This window comes from Monodon monoceros, unplaced genomic scaffold (assembly GCF_005190385.1).
Source record: "Monodon monoceros isolate NGI ecotype Baffin Bay Population unplaced genomic scaffold, NGI_Narwhal_1 Super_Scaffold_5, whole genome shotgun sequence".
In the NCBI taxonomy this organism is placed as follows: domain Eukaryota; kingdom Metazoa; phylum Chordata; class Mammalia; order Artiodactyla; family Monodontidae; genus Monodon; species Monodon monoceros.
Window position 1 is genome coordinate 94,324,307 of NW_021703782.1, and position 17,668 is coordinate 94,341,974.

The 17,668-nt window shown below is 43.3% G+C and overlaps 1 protein-coding gene and 1 long non-coding RNA gene across 2 annotated transcripts in view; one reads left to right on the forward strand and one right to left on the reverse strand.

Moving 5' to 3' along the window:
- TNFSF8 (TNF superfamily member 8) overlaps positions 1–1,993 on the reverse strand; it is a 25,348-nt gene extending 23,355 nt beyond the window's left edge. The window contains exon 1 of the mRNA XM_029203639.1: positions 1,506–1,993. Within this exon, the coding sequence (XP_029059472.1) occupies positions 1,506–1,700 (195 nt within the window). The 5' untranslated portion in view covers positions 1,701–1,993. The remainder of the gene's footprint in view (positions 1–1,505) is intronic.
- LOC114884594 overlaps positions 1–17,668 on the forward strand; it is a 116,454-nt gene that overhangs the window by 81,549 nt on the left and 17,237 nt on the right. The window lies entirely within an intron of this gene.

A 17,668-nucleotide genomic window follows, 5' to 3' on the forward strand; every position in this document is an offset into this window, starting at 1 on the left:
TTCCTTCCTTCCTTCCTTCCTTCCTTCCTTCCTTCCTTCCTTCCTTCCTTCCTTCCTTCCTTTTCTCTCTCTCTGCCTCATAGCAGTTCTAGCTGCAACCTTTAACTACAGAACTTTTCAAAGACCACTTTAATTTCTTTGCTTTGGCTGTTGCTATAAAATGTTACACCTCTGGTTTACTTCAGATTAGAATTACAGAAATTATAGAGCCTCTACAGAAAGAAAAAAGAAGTGTCGTAGAATGTTTTCAAGAGTATTATTCCTAGTAGATGTAGATGAGCCCATTAAATGATGACCTTCATAAATTCTACAATCTAAATCTCAAATGCTAGCAATTCTGTTTTCTTTCACTTTTGTGGAGATATGAGCCTCAAAGTTTCATTTAAATTTCCAAGCTTGATGACACTTGAGAAACAGATACCAAAGCCTGTTAAAGCCTCATTCTTTTTAGCAATCAATAAGTTAAAGAGCATTCAGCCTAAGACAACCGAAGGAAACCAGAACAAATTCTGCAGGATTATGATACCATAAAAAATGGGAGCTTTGAAGGAACAATAGAAATGTACTTACTCTGGCAGGTTGGTGGGGGGTACAGTTCATAAACTATCAAAATTATTTCATTAAAAAATTCATGAGCAATATATACTATCAGTACAGTATTTTCAATAAAATACATGCTGGTGGATTCTCTGTAAACACCAATTTCCTAAAATATAAAGAAGCTTCCTCCTTCATCTCTTCTGTTCTCACAATAAATCTCACCATTTACTTCAAAAAAAGGTGAATTTCCTGAGACCATTTGGCCTCACAGCGTGTACCCGTAATTGCTTGTAGTTTTAGAATTCTGAGCAGTCTCAAGGGAACAGATGTGAAAAACATCTCTAGGTTCTGCCTCTGTGCTTTATGTTTTTGTGGAAGAGCTAAGCTCTTCAAAGCAGTGGCTCAGGAGGAAGCTTTCAGTCTGTCTTGTGAGCTTTAACGCTGAAATGCCCAAGCTCTAGGAAGCCCTGGTCTTCTCTCTTGCCTCTTTCCCTTATAGACTTTGGCCTCTGAAACTTAGCTCCAGGTTAAAAAAAGCTCTTAGCATTGGATGAGGCCTCTGAAGTCTCAGGAACATTTAGACAGAGAATAGAGAACCTTGGAATCTGGTCTGAAGGCATTGAAGACATGACACCAAGTTGTACAAATGTGTTACCAAGTTTCCTTACCACTTCCTTCCTTGATAGGAATGTTGCTCTGGCTCAGCAACATTTAAATATTAATTTCTCAAGGCTAAGAGCTCCTCTCCCTTCTTTTGGCTCCTGTGAGCCTGGAAAGTTTGGAGATGATGGCTCAACAAAATTTTCTCTCCAGAAGCCAAACTATTTGAGAGAGTTAAGTTCCCATTTCTTTGCTCCCTTTCTCTGCATGATACAGGTTCTTTTTTAAGTTTATTTCCAAGTCTCTCTCTGGAGAAAACTGAACATAAATCAGAAAGGAAAGGCAAAGAAGAGAAGTCCACTTACCGTCTTCTGAACTACCAGCACCATAATGGTTGCCACAGCAAAGACGAGACACAGAGCCAGTGAGGCCGTGGCGAAATAGAAATAGCTGCGGCCAGTGGTTCCCAAGTGGCTGGTGACGGAGCCTGCGGGCACATGCATGGCTGTGTCTTGAGAAGGGGCCAGTGGGTTGAGTGCTTGCTGCAGCCCTGCGTCCATTCTTATATAGTCTTCCCCACATCACACCTTATCTCTCCTCATCTGATTCGGTTCTGGGCCCATCTCTGTTCCAAGAAGGATTCTCCCCCTGCATCCCGGATCATGTGACTTGGAAAAAAACCTTCACCGTCTGCCTCATGAAGAAATGCTTCTCTGGGGGCGTGAGGCGAAAGGCAGCAGCGCGGGTGGGGGAGAGGTTCATTTTTCATCGCCAGGGATTAATGTGAGTGAAGAGAAACTGTAGCTACAGAGAAGGTGGCTGATGTCAGAGGGTGAGTAGGAAAATGACGGTTTCCCTACTCTGATGTGTACGTGTGTGTGTGTGTGTGTGTGTGTGTGTGCGCGCGCGCGCGCGCAAAGCAACTTCTGTTTCAATCACACTCAGTCACAAAACGCCTTCCGGCTTGAGAAGCTGCACATTCTCTTCAGCAAGGCCTGTGGCTCAGAAGCCCTCGTCAGAAAAATGTCTCTTTGCTGGGCCTTGGGGAGGCTGGATCCCTTGGACTGTGGTAGAATGACTCAAAAGGGTTGATAATATTGGCTCCTGCTAAAAACTGGAAATGCTACCAGATATCTGGGAAGGAAGAGCCCACAAATGTGGAGACTGATCCAAAGGGAGACAAGCTCATGGCAGTATGAAATTTGGTGACAGGTCCAAAGATACTGTTTGAGAGCAGGAATCTGGAGACACTGATCTTCTGAACAAAAATTCCTGCAGAGTGTATTGGGATCTGTCAAATTTGCCTATAAACTTGGGCCTGCCATAAAACTCAGAAAAAGGGGAAGGAATTGGCGGTGTGGTTGGGTGTCGGGAAGTGGTATGGTGGGGGAATGCAGGGAGGGTGTGTGTTCTGTATGGTGTGTGCGCGTGTTGCCTGTGGGTGGTGGGTGTGTGATACGTGTATGCTGTGCATGTGCCTTTGTGACGTGTGGTGCATATTGTGTGGTGCATGATGTGCGCATATGTGTGTGTTGTGTGTGCTGTGTGGTGTGTGTGTATGTGACCACTACAGTTGAACCTCTTCTGTCTCAGGCACAGTGCTAGGAGATTTACACAATCCCTCACTTCATCCTCACCTCTGCCCTCTGAGGCAGCTAATATTTCTTTTTTACAGATGGGAAAATTGAGGATCAGAGAGGATGAACACTGCCTCAGTCAAAGTTGCAGGATAACTTGGGTGCATAGCTATACCTGTCTGGCCCCTGAACCCATGCTAAATCATTCAACTGTCATTGCACTTGAAGGCTGAAAACCTGAGGTCTTGTCTCAGCCCAACCCCATAATGGTCTTGGGACCTTGCACAAATCCTTATGCCCCCCTCTTTTCCGCATCTGCATTGACAGCCGCCATGAAGATCAAATGAGACAGTGATGTAAGAGTACTTCATGAACGGGAATAGACTTGGCAGATGGTATTGGACCATTCTGGTTCAGCGTTCCAAGACTTGGAATTTAGACAGCTAGAGTAGATAGAGTCTCTGGGGGGCAGAGCTGCATCACATCTGTGGTTACTAATGATCTCCACTTCAAAATACCATTTAAAAAATGAATCACTGCATAATTGGTGCCTCCGGATGTAGCTGTTTGAAAACTTCATTTGGAAGTACCCAGGTCTTTGTAGCACCCCTCCCCTTTCTGCTCACTTTCTGGCTGCCATATATCTCTGAGAGCAAGCAGAAATCACAGATCCCCCCCAAGGAAAGGTCCTGTGTCCAAAGCCAAGCTTGGATTATTACCACTGCCACGTTTGCAGAGATGCCACTGCTGACCGTAACTTAAGTTGGGTCACTCTAGGAATTGGTCTGGATATTCCTTCCAAGTGAATCCATAAGATCATAGATTCTGGAGATGGAAGAGCCATCAAGAGGTAACTTTGTGGGGGGGGGAGCTAAATAGAGTGGTATAAAATGTACCCATTTTATAGTCAAGGAAGCTGAGGTCCCCTTGATCCCACATTGGACTTGGTTTTGGAAGAAGTAGGTGCACACATTCATTTGATCTGTAGCTGAGGTGGGAATGAAGCAAGCCAGTGTTCTGTGGGGGTATGCACCCGGCTGATTCGGGGAGAAGACTGTGTCCTCTGGTGGGCATAAGCAGTGAGTGGGTAGCAGGGGGCTCTGTAACCTTCCCAGAGCTGCTGAGAACAGACTGCTCCCTCGACCTTTCTCTGCAGTCTCTTTGATGAAAGTGGAAAACTTCTGATTGTTGAATGGAAGCTGTGGGTGTTGAAAAATAAAAAGGCTTTGCTTGAAGTGCAGGTCTTCCTGAAGGCCCGTGGGGCTCAGAAGGGCAGTGGAAAAAAATGTTTGTCTTACAGTTACACGTTTTGCATACAGTACAATGTCCTGGGAGGGAAGGCTGACAAGGGGGAAAAATCACCCTTTTGTTTTTTTTACTCAGAGCCTTCTGAGCAGTTGAGATTTTGCTTCCCTGGCTGCTTGTGGGCCCAATTCCACTCCTCTCCCTGTGCTACTCCTCCAGCCATGAACCACCAATGGTTTCCTAATTCTCACCTCCATTGGTCTAAACTCCTCTCTGCTGTCAGGCTGTGCCAGAAGCTAGCCCGGCCCACCTAGTGGTCCCATCCCTTGTGCTAACTGGCTTCTTTCTCCTCTCTATCCAGCCACCCAGTGTACAACTGGAAAGAGCTTTTACAGAGTTTCTTGCTCAGTGATTTTCAAATCCTTTCTGGAAGTGAAACTGTACAATGAGTGTAACAGTGCAGGAAAGTGGAGTTCTCTGGCTGAAGCAGAAGCAGGATGACAAGGGCTGAGCACAGACTGCTCATTTATCATTTAATAACCTGGGATCTCTCTAAGATGGAACAAAATTTCGAAACTTGTGATTTAGCTCAAAGCCGTCAATCCTTAAATCAGGAAACAGAGACAAAGGAATGGAAACGACTCGGGGGAGTTTCCTTGGGGAGGGGTAGAGACATACTTAGAAGTCCCTGTGCTCATTCTTATCCCCCCTCTGCTGGTATTCTAGGCACATTCTGGCTTCTTGCCGTGTTCTCCTCACTCTTCCACTGCTTCAGATCCTTCCTGTCCCTCGAGGACCCTGCCGGCCTGGCTCAATCCTCTAGGAAAGCCTGCCTAGACCTCTCAAGTCCACCAGCATCCTCTCTCCAGAGCCCTCTACTTCACACCACGTAACATTGCATCTCAACATCTACTTGTCTTGACACCTGTCGTGAATTTTGCCTTCCACATAAGATTAAGAGTTCCTGAGGGCAGTCTGCACTTTTCCAGTCTTTTGACCTTGAGTCCTTGCAGCCCACCCTGCATTACTCAGTGCTGGGCCTACATATGGTCAATCTGCAGTCAATGATTGTGTTGATTTTGTGTTTATGGAAAGAGAAAGTTCTAGAAGGTTTGCTTATACAAAGGAATTGTGTGATGGCATATCTGTCACTTCTCAATGGTCCCCCCTTTCCCTGTCCTTCTCCGGATGGCTCACCCATTGGCTTTGACGTTCCACCATGGCTCCATGAGAGTCACCACCAGCCTCCTTTCAGCCTGTAATTAGTTGCTGAGGTGTGGCTGTGGCACCAGAGACTCAGCAGGCAAACAGAACTAATCTCTCATCCCTTCAAGAAGGAACCCCATCCTGAAAAACTGAAGGGGAACCAGCTGTAGGACCCTCCTCCCCTGCCATTGCTTCCCCATAAGAGGGACTGTGAGATCTCTATCATGTAGACAGACTAGTTGTTTCCAAAGTATGGTCCCTGAACCAGCAATAGCAGAACTTGGTGGCACTGCAAATTCTTGGGCTCCACCCTAGACCTACTGAATCAGAAACTCAGGCTGGGGTTTAGTAATCTGTGTTTTAACCAGCACCCAAGGGAATTCTGATTCCTGAAACCATTTGGAAATCATTGGTTTAGGAAAATAACCTGTCCAGCTTCCAGAAAGAACCTATAAGGGATCGTTTGGTCCAGACTCTGGCCTTTGTGCAGGTGAAATTCTACCCCCTGTTGTGCAGGTGAGAATACTAAGGCTCATGAAGAGGTGAGTGTTGGCATGAAGACTTTTTTTTTTTTTAATCCCTTGATTGAGCCCTCTTTCTAACCTCAAATATGGCTATAGGCTGCAAAAATGTTGTTGCTTATGCAGATAAAGATATATTTGTCGTATTTACCTAAAGTTCTCTTGTGGTGATCACTTATGTAGTAGCAAGAAATCTTTTATAAAACTATTGGTGTATGTGAGAGGACAGACTCCCCCAGGGTATCTTCAAGCAATAAAACTTGCAATGAAACTGCCTACTGAGGAGGGAGGGCCCTGTCCCATTAACTGGAGAGGGCTTTGCTTTGCTGAGGCTAAAGAACTTGGAGACACTGGACACTGGAGTTGGCCAGAGTGATACTTCCCTGAGAGCGTCCAGTGATGACAGATATGGTAGGGGAAAGGTTAGGGCAGGGTCAGCAAACTGTGGTCACCGGCCAAATCCAACCCACCACCTATTTTAATAAATACAGTTTTATCAAAACACAGTCATGCACATTTGCTTATGCACGTCTGTGACTCTGTTTGCATTATAATGGCAGAGTTAAGTAGTTGCAACAGACACCTCATGACCCATAGTCTAAAAATTACTGTCTACTCCTTTACTGGAAAAGTTTGCTCATTCCTGGTTTAGTGTATTAAACTCAAAACAGAATAACCAAAGAAGGGATCTGGAGAAAGGAACAGAAATGGGTTTCCTAAGACTCTTCTATAAAAATCTTCACTTATGTTTACATTATTAAGTCATGCTTTCATGAGACCTGAGAGTGAGGTATGGCAGAAAACATCTGGGAACTGTGTAGATAGGTATACTTTTAGAATTGGATATACGTGTGTGTTTATAAATAATATGTAGTAAACATATATATATATATATATATATATATGAATATATACATGAATACACACATGTTACTCCTGCCTACTTTAAAAAGGTTTTGAGGCAACTTAAAATAAATGCACAGATGTTTAAGAACTGAAGCCATTAAAACAAGGCAAAAGGTAGGAGCCAAATTATAAAGGTAGAGTGTAAAGTGAATGGATTAGGAGCCCTGGCTGAGGAGCACAATACCCCTGAGTTTCCTGGTAACGAGGGCAAGGAAGAAAGAAAACACACTGGGTTGCATAACTCTTTGATGGTAAAAAGAAGATGAGTTCAAACAGAGAAATGGACCCTTTGTTGCTTGTATAGGTGCTTTGAAATATACAGTCTCTGACTTAGGATAGCTTAACTTACAATTTTTCGACTTGACGATGCTGGGAAAGTAATATGAATTTAGGAGAAAGCTTACTTCGAGTTTTGAATTTTGATCTTTTCCTTGGCTGGCAATATGGGTATGATACTTTCTCTTGATGCTGGGCAGCGGCAGCCGCAGCTCCCAGTCAGCCACAAGATCACACGAGGGGAAATAACCATTCTGTACCCATACAACAGTCTGTTTTTCACTTACAGTGTAGTTTTCAATAAATACATGAGATATTCAGCATTTATTATAAAATAGGCTTTGTGTTAGATGATTTAGCCCAGATTTAGGCTAATGTAAGAGTTCTGAGCACATTTAAGGTAAGCTAGGCTAATCTGTGATGTTCTGGAGGTTAGGTGTTTTAAATACATTTTCAACTTTTAAATTATAAAAAGTACTTTCAATTTACAATGGGTTTATCAGAACATAATTCCATCCTAGTTCGAGGAAGATCTGTATAACATGTTCTCAAATGACAAATGAATGTAATCTATGAATTTAAATTATGACATTGCAATGACTTAGGATAAAAACCATTTTAACAAGTGAGAATACTGGAATATTTAAAAAGAAATGTTTTATGATTTTCAATGAAGAACTAATGATAAATAAATACTAAGGAAGTGAGAGATTCAAGAAAAAAAAAAGTATCACTTTCCTAGTCTCTAGGGTCTTTAACAGTAGAGTTGAAGGACTAGAAAATTCTTTTTTTGTTGTTTTTTTTGTTTTTGCGGTACACGGTCCTCTCACTCTTGTGGCAAGGCTCCGGACGCGCAGGCTCAGCGGCCATGGCTCACGGGCCCAGCCGCTCCACAGCATGTGGGATCTTCCCAGACCCGGGGCATGAACCCGCGTCCCCTGCATCGGCAGGTGGACTCTCAACCACTGCGCCACCAGGGAAGCCCCAGACTAGAAAATTCTTAAGTTAGATGGTCCTTAAGAACTCAATTGTCATTCAAAAAAGAGAGATGAGTTTGCACTTTTTGCAAAGCTGAGGAGAGGTCCTTCCATATCAATAAAAAAAGATATGGGAACATACAGGATGATGTGTTCTACATCACCCATTGGGTGTTTGGGAGCTTACTATGTGCTGGGCCCTGTCAATATAACAATGAACACGGCAGATGTCATTCCTGCCTTCATGAAGCTTATAATCGGGTGAGTGAGATGGGCAATTAAATAACGTATTATAACATGATTGCTATTAATAACAGATGATTCAGGGTGTTATATGTGCACAGTGGGAAGACTCGAGGTCACCTATCACTCTCTAGGGGACTTCCTTGAGGTGACCTTTTTGACGTCTACATTAGTTTAATGAGTAAACATCCACCCAGACTCTACTAGGTCATTTGACTCTCTTTCTTTTCCACTGTCAAATCTTTCAGCATCTCTCCTTGCCTGTGGAACCCTGGTTGCGTTTCCTTGCAAGACTTCCCTGGCCTTTCCTCAGCCTTCGTTTTCAGCCTCTGATCCCACTGAACCCTTCCCCCCACTCCAGGGGCAGTTTATGCCGATCCTCTGACCTGCTAACCCTTCCCCTGAATCCGTTTCTGTGCAGGCAGCATCCTCACTGCAACATCAAATGCCCTACCTTGCTCCAGCAGTTCTCCTGCTCCAGCAGGTTTTTTTTTGTTTTTTTTTTTTAAGCTGCTGTTCAAATGTTGTCTCTTCTCCGAGCTTCCACCCTCAGCGTCCAGTAAGAAATATATCCCTCTTTTCTCTGCAGCGTTTCATAGCATACTTGTACCCCCAGTCAATAGTGTTGAGAGTAATAATAATTATTTTGTGATTACAACCGCCACCTACATTTAATGAGCACATATTGTACACCATTCACATTACATTAATAATCTCACTTAATTTTTACTGTTATCCCATAAATGCTGTTATTCCCATTTGTCAGATAAGGAAACTTAGGCTTGGATCTGGCATTCTGGCACAGGCCTGCCTAATGGCAGAGCAAATTGCTGTAACCACTAAGGGATTATATTACCTGTACTCTAGGTATCTACCTGGGCTCTGTGCCCCCAGATATACTGTAATCACCTTGAGAACAGAGTATGTCCCTGGAGGAAACGACTTACAAGTGTCCACACCTAGAAGGCACCCAATGAATGTTTAAACTATAATCTACCTAACAAATCCATTTAAAATACATAATATTGGGGAAAACACCATTTAAAAATTTTTTCTTAAATGAGGTCTAAACATGAGCCTGTCCCAGAAAAGAGATCCCAGGCCTGGTCCCCTCCCCGACCCCTTCCCTCTTGCTGCCTTCCATCCTCCAAATTCCTGTCTCTCTCCCTACGCCAGTCCTTGCCTCTAAGTATATGTGTACACACATGTCTATAAATAGAAGCAGAGGGAAACTCTGACATGTAGAGATGTGTAAGGACATTAGGGTCTTCTTGGAACATACTTGGTGAACGAAGAATTAGAAGAACAGATGTTATTTGGAGAAAAGGAGAAAGAGAAAATGTGGAGAGGGAGAGGCAGAAATCTGGAAACTTTTCAGAGTTCAGGATCTGTTCTTTCGAAGGGAAGAAGGGCTCATTTCTGAGATACTCAAACTTTTTTCATTTAAAGTCCAGCCTCTATTCTCTGATTGTGTTAGATTTTCGGATTTCACTGGAGGTGGAGGTTGACACTGAAACATGTCCTAAAGTGTTGTTTCCTGATGTTAGCAAAATCAGGAAGTGACCTTTTCTTTTCTCTTTAAAGTGGGCTAACTTTTCTTTTTTTCTATTTCTACGAAATTTGAAGCTTGATGGGCCTTGGTTTTGAAGTAAAAATCTATTTATCCCTGGAGTAAACAATTCAAATTGAACAGGTGCTTTAGCTGTGCAATGCTGCATATTTTCAGTTGCAAAGGGCCAAGCAAAGGAGGAAATATGTGAACCACAACAGAATGCACCAATTCATTTTTCATGGCTGTTATTTTTACTGGGAAGAACAAAGGAGTCCCAACCTAACGTTGCCTACTTAACATCAGATCTTCAGCTGTGCAAAGAAAGGGGGTATTGGCAGATGGAAAAATGCCAAAATGTGAGTGCTTGCACAGGACATAATCAACAGAGGGAGACACTAACGGTGTGAAAAGTGGAAAAACAGGTAGTTATGGAGTGTAGGTGTTTGGAGGAGGTTCAGAGAAGTGTCCTGGAAACACAGACCCAACTTCAAATCCCCTTTCCCTTCCTTCTACTCAAAACAAATATTTGTTGAGCACTTGGAGTAAGATGCTTGTAACCTTTGAGAGGGGGGTCTACTTAGTCACCCCAAGTCTCAGTTGTTTTTATTGGTAATGTGACAACAATCATTGTCACTTTTAGGGTGGTGAAAAGATTGATATTGTGTTTAAAACACCTTAGAGGGACTTCCCTCGTGGCACAGTGGTTAAGAAGCCGCCTGTCAGTGCAGGGGACACGGGTTCGATCCCTGGTCTGGGAAGATCCCACATGCTGCGGAGCAACTAAGCCTGTGCACTACAACTACTGAGCCTGCGCTTCTGCCACAAGAGAAGCCCCCGCTCGCCACAACTAGAGAAAGCCTGCGTGCAGCAACGAAGACCCAACGCAGCCAAAACTAAATTAAAGAAAAAATAAAATAAAATAAAACACCTTAGAACACCTCCTGGTACACAGCGGGCAATTGGTTTACATTTGTTGAAAAGATGTGCACTATTCTTCTGCTGACTTGAAGTGTTAGACACCAGTGTAGCTAAATACATCACTGGGTGTGTATCCAGGCAACAGAACTCTTCCTCCATTGTCCCTGGTCAAATCACAAAAGATGTCTATTCTCCCTTTCCTTTCTTCCTCTTTCTCTCCTCCCAAGCTCTTTCCCTTTCTTTCCTCATTTGTCCTTGTGCCCTCCTGGGTTTAACTTCTGAGCCGCAATTTTACCAAGTATATTTTTCTCTTTTATTTTCATGTTGTATGTTTTTTTGTTTGTCTCAAATTGTTTATAATGAATATATATTGCTTTTTGTATAGAAGATACTAGAAGCAACCCGTATCCATAGGGGAGACGGCAAGTAGTACTTGGGATCATACTAAACATATATTATACAGTTGTTTTCTTTCTAAAATATATGTAGTTTCCTATAGGTCATAGGAAATCTGTTATTTCCTTGTCTATATATCATGTACTATCTTTCACTATCTCTTTCCAGGGAAATTAAGTTTCTCCCTCTGAAACCAGCACACAGAGTGGTTGACACAGGCTGTGTGCCCTTTTTTCTTGGTCTTAAAGTTTCTTTCTGGGGTATCCCATTCTGTCCTCAGGTCGGAAAATATAGGCATAGCTGACATATAGCTGGACAGGCTGAAAATCTTCTACGGGAACTGAGAAAGCATAAGGTATCAGTATGAAGGGCTCATCTGCCAGTCTGGCAAAACCTGAGAAGATGATTCCCACCCCCGCTCCCCCACCTTAGAGGACTGGAACCCAGGCGTGGCTTGGCAAGGTGCTCTTGGTGGCGAGCTCCTCTCGTGAGGTCCTGCCTTTGGTTTCCCTGTGAATGCCCCTTGGAGCATCCAGGTTGAAAAACTGGCCCAGCTCTCCTGGACTTCATGGGACCAGGGGAAACGCCACCCCTGAAGCCATCTGGCTTTGCCTTTCTTTCCGCTTTTTCTTGCTTTGATGTGATAGACCTTGATAAGTATTTTTGGGAGAGGAAATAAAGCTCAAATGTTAATACATTGAAAACACTGTAGAAGTTGTAGCCCCTGCTGCATGGGGATTAACAGCTGATTGTAGGTTAAAATAAGAGGACCTCATCGCTCTTGTAGAGTTCTCTGGAGAACATCATATTGTTGTGATTAAAGAATTACAAGTAAAAAGTGGAAACAAGGGGAGAATATGCATGGATTCTGATCTGATCTGGAAAGGAGAGCTTCTTTAGAGGGGCAGAAATTGGCTGGTTTCCACAGTTATGACCATTCTATGTGACGACCGGTTCTGGTCCTGGGTTCATCTATACCACTGCCCCTCGAACTTTAATTATGCATAGGAATTGCCTGAAGATCTTGTTAAAATGTCAATTCTAATTCAGTAGGTCTGGGCTGGTGCTGACTGCATTTCTAAAAAGTTCTGGATAATGCTGGTACTGTCTGTCCAAGGGCCATACTTTGATAGCAAGGATACATAACCAAACCTACACAACCACAGAGATCTGCCTCACCTAGAGCACAGCAGAGGAAATACAGCAGACCAAGAGGCGGCACCAAGTGTGTCTCTTCATGGCAGTCCAAGAGCTGTTTCCTCCCTGTCCCCGGCAACACAGGTGTTATCCTTGTAATGAGACTACGCACTTGGGCACAGGGGCCACTCTGGTTTAAAAGCCCCAAGCTCCACTGGAACCAATATCTCTTTTCATAGCTTCTGGGTCCCACATGGTGAGAAGCCCAAATCTATGGCTTTCTACCGGGTATTCATAGCTCATTCATGGTTTCCCAGTCTAAAGGCAGTTTATCAATTAAAGATCATTTTCCCCATTCACAGTGTCATTCCACCGTTGTCAGGGAATAGTGCTTTGAGGTTAATGCATAGTCACTTTCCTGTGGAGAAAGCAAAGGCATTTTGTTAAACCTCTACTCATACTCCCCAAATTGCTTTTGTTTCTCAAGATCACCATGAAGTCTAAAACTATCTGTTTCCCTTGCAGTAAGGGTGGAGTTTGAAGCTTGGCTAGTTTGAAGCAATGATGAGGAGGTACGAGTTGGCATATTTCCCTGAGCTCCCTCTTAGCTACTGAGCTAAGGAGGTACAAGTTGGCATATTTCCCTGAGCTCCTTCTTAGCTACTGAGCTAAGGAGGTACAAGTTGGCGTATTTCCCTGAGCTCCTTCTTAGCTACTGAGCTGGGGACAGAGGATCCAGTAAAGGACTCCAGGGAACATGTTGGGGGGGATGGTGGAGTCTCAAGGTGAACGGAGAATAAAAGTATGAACTGAAAGATGTCTGGTAAGAGTTGCTATACGTTGTGTGTGATATAACCAGCTTATTCTGTAATGTATTGTTTAAACCAGGATGCCTAAGAGGCAAAGAGGGCTCTTCTATTAGTAATTACACTGAATTACACTGGGACAGTAGGTCTAAATGGGCACTGTCCTAGCCAAACCCTAACACATGTGGTCACTCTAGATATAATCCATTTTGTTATCACCCAACAAATTCTTCAGTAAAACAATGTGGTTTACCATTGCTTTTGGAGTTGTGTAATATGTGTGGGGGAGAGGAATGTAATGAAGTATGAGCTCAGCTTCCAGGTAATATGCAAAATCAAGAGCCATCCACAGTGATCTGTTCATGTTTGAGTAACACGGATGAGAAAATTCAGAGCCAGACAGGTGAATTTCCAATGTCACCTCATAAACTGATGACAGAGTTGGGCTTCAAACTCTTGTTTTCTTCATTTCATTTCCCAGTGTTCCACTCTGCCTCTTTGTATTAGTCAGGTTACTACTAGGATATGCAGCAGTAACAAGTTAGTCCTGAACTATCAGGAACTTAATAAAATCAAAATTTCTCACTTATGTGAAGTCTTGTGAGTGACAGATAGCCCTTGTGACCTCCAAGTGTTGGAGGATTGCACATAGGATACCTATGGGTCAGGCCTGGGAATGGCTTATGTCATTGCTGCCTGCAATTCTACTGGCCAGAACGCAGTCATAGGACCCCAGTCTAAGTAGGACCCCCGGGGAGGCTGAGAGATGTAGCCTTTCCGTGTGTCCAGGAACTAGTGTGGTGAACATAAAGCATTTTCTCCACACACTGTCTCGGAACTATGCTTTAACAGTTGGTGTTAACAATTGCATACAAAACTATATAAGACTGAAGGCCTCATGAGTATAGCAGAGTATCCCCCACCTCCACTGCTGCCCGCCATAGGAGAGTGTATTAGTCTGCTCCGGCTGCTGTAACAAAACACCATAGACTAGGTGGCTTAAACAACAGACATTTATTTCTTACATCTCTGGAGGCTGGGAAGTCCAAGATCAGGGTTCCACCAAGGTTGGGTTCTGATGAGGGTTCCCTTCCTGTATTGCAGATGACTGCCTTCTCGATGTGCCTCACATGGCAGAGCTAAAGAGAGCAAGCTCTCTGTTCTCTTCTTATAAGAGCACTAATCCCATCATAAGGACCCCACCCTCAGGATCTCATCTAAATCTCATTACCTCCAAAGTCCCCATCTCCAAATAGCATCACACAGAGGGTTAGGACTTCAAAATATGAATTTTGGGAGGACACAAACATTCAGTCCATAACAGAGACCTTCTGCCATTTTCTGCCGAGACCCAGGATACCGTATGGTTGGAAATAGGGATACTTGTGTTCTGGCCCACTTGTGACTCTGGGAACTGGAGTCTCTGGTCATGTGGCTTCTTGATGCTTCAGTTTCCTCAAATATTTACCTTTAGAGTTCTTGAAGTAATGAACATGAAAAAAAAAGATATGGAAAGGGGTGGTGATTACTGTGCCACAGAGGAGGTGAGGTTGTCTGTTCATCTTTTCATTTAACATGTATTTTGAGCACTAAGTGTGAAACAGTTTCCAAGAAACTAGGAACACAATGGTGATCAACAACAAATTCACTTGCTGCTCAAATCCTTACATTTTTTTTTTTTTTTTTTTGCCTATTTAAGGACACATACATTATTTTATGATGACAGCTGACCCTTGAACAACCAGCTTTGAACTGCAGGGTCCACTTACATGCAGATTTTTAAAGATACTACAGTACTACATGGTCTGCGGCTGGTTGAATCCGAGGATTCAGAAGTGCAGATATGGAGGAACTGTGGATACTGGAGTGTGGACTACAAGCTGTACTTGGATTTTCAACTGCACAGAGGATTGGCACCTCTAACCCCCAGCACTGTTCAAGGGTTAATGGTATTTGAATCATATGGGCTGTAGTTGGTGCTGTGAAGGAAAGTTACCCAGACACATGAATGCCATGATTGGGGTACTCAGTCTCACTTGGGGGAACGTAGAATCTTCCTGGAGCAAGCGATACTGATTATAGATCTGAAGGGTAATTTGGAAGTAATCATTAATATTGATGAAAACACTTATTGAGCTCTTACTATGTGTCAGGTGCTGTTTTACATGCCTTATATGTATGATCTCAGTTATCTTACTACCTTGATTCTTCCTCACAACAACTTTATGATCTAGGCATTAATATTAGCCCATTTTCACAGAACAAATTGTAGAAAAGAGGGGTGCATATTCCAGTAGAAGGGAGCCCCAAATACAAGAGTCCTGTGGTTGGAGAGAACAAGGCAAATGAGTCATCTGAGGAGCTGAAAGAAAGATGAAGTGTTTGGAATCATATTGTGTTACATGCTATCAGGAAAAAGATTTCGCCTCTTCTCATCAAAGCGCAAATGTGTTGGGGGACAGAGGAGAGAAGCAAATGTGAAAGTCTGTGTTTGGGTATCAGATTCAGCTATCAATAAAGTGCACTTACCAGGTAATATGTAGAACTAGACTTAAAAGTGTTGTCTGTATTCTTTATAATGGGACCACAAGAGCTCAGAGAAATCGGGGCTTTTGGAAGATGCAGAAAACCCCAAGACCAGGAGGAGGGAATTTAGGGCTTGCTAGCACTTTTCTTCTTTTGAAGCTATAAAGTTAGTGGTGGGAGCTACCAAGGTTTTATCAAGAAGAAAGAGTTCGGGGAGGAATTCTTCCACTTGACCTTATTTCAATCTGCTTTGTGGATTGGGGACGATAACAATTTTGTGTTACACGGTGGTAACTTATCTAGTCTGGCTCAGCCTGTTTTCACAGCAAGTTAATAGGAAGGACATTTTTTCTTCTCTTCTTAGAAAATGTTCAGCTCTTTTTGAAGTTAGAGTGATTTTCTATGCTAGGCAGCATTTTGTTTTCATCGAATTGACTTTGATGTGAAATTTCCTGGCATTTCTTAATTCTGTAGAGGAGGTTTCTCCCTTTGAAATTGAAATGTGTACGTGCATAATTATATGTGCTATTATGTCTCTGACTGATGCATGTGTTCACGCATTAACTAGCAAGTATTTATTCAGCACCTACCATATGTTAGATTCAGAGTGCTGCAGTGAACACGTGGGGTTTACATGTCCACGGAATTGACCATCTGAAAGTGCTTATAGACATTCAGCAAAAGGATATGAAAGTAAATATTTTATTGAATACTAAGAAGAAAACAGATTGCTATGAGACAGAATAACAGGAGGGTCTACCTGAGAATGGATGGTGGGCTGGGTAGCTTCTGCTCACCCCTGTCATCCTTTTTTCTACCCTTCTCCATCTTTCCTGGGAGGCTGGCCTGCAGGGACTGCCTTAAAAGGCTCCTCTGCTCCCAGTTGGGGATTGGCCGTTTGGATGGTGGGAGAAGAATGAAGCTGGGGTATTTACTTCCTTTGTTCCTTTCTCTACAGATCCCCCTGCTTAGTTGTGACCCTCTACTGGTGGCCACCAATACTTTAAGGTAGACTTCTTTTACACTACTCTCTCCAGGTTCTGGTACATGTTCCCTCCCCTCCTGCTTCAGGCCTGAGAGAGGTAATGGATCCCTACTGTTGCTAGCCATGGGGTGCTGTGTTATCTCCTGTTGGTGTCCCTAAACCTTGTCCATACCTTTGTATAGAGCCCCTTTATCATCATTTTAGCCCACTTGACATATGACACCTGTTTCCTGCCAGGGCCCTGACTGATAGATAACCTAGAGGGTCTTTTTGAGGATGTGGCTTTTAAGTTGAAAACTGGAATGTCAGAAATTGTGGACCAGAAAATTAATGGAGGAAGTGGGTTTTAGAAAGAGGGAAGAGCATGTGTGAAAGCCCTGAGGCCAGACAGAATTTTATGTGTTCAAGGGACATATAGGGGAGAGACACACATGTAAGGAAAAGGAGACGTAGCCCCAAATGAGTCTGGAGAAGTGAACAGGGACGATCAAACATGGCTTTCTAGCTGCTATTAGGGAGTTGGGGTGTAATTTGAGTGCAGTGGAGGCCATCGAAGGAGTTTAGGCAGGAGGGTGTAAATATCAGATTTGATCTGTTTATCTATTAGTTTGCTTAAGGCCATTAGTTGACACTTACTCTATGCCAGGAGCTGTGCAGAGTATGGGGGAGAGGGAGGCAGATGTAGAGGCATGAGACATAGCCCTGCCGTCAAATAGCAGCCTACTGGAAGAGTCAGGATGTGGGTATACAGAATGCTAATACAAGACATGATTTAAGTAGTGTAAGAGGGAGCACCAATGACAGATTGTTTTCAGTGGAGATGAATAGAGAAGACTTCCTGGAGGTGGTAGCATTTGAGTGGGGATTTAAAGGATAGATAGGTGTTAGATATTGATGATGGAAAGGCATTCCAGGGAAAGAGAACTGTATTGGCAGCACTATTCAAAGTAGCTAGTCTGTGTACCAATGACATAAGAAACTTGCGTCCGCATGTAAAGCAATATATTGCTTCCTTCATCAAGAGAGTTTTGCAGTGGGCCATCTGGCATTTACAGGTAGAGGTGGAGGGGCAGAGAGAGAAAGAAGAGTTTGGTAAAGTGGGCTGTAGCCAGATCACAGAAGGATGCAAATAGCAGGGTAAAGGGTTGGGATTTCAGGCTGTGGGCAGTGGTAGGACAGACACTGGACATTTTTGAGAAGAAGGGTAAGTTTAGAGCTGTGTTTAGAAACATAATCCAGCAGGACAAGGCTGGATAG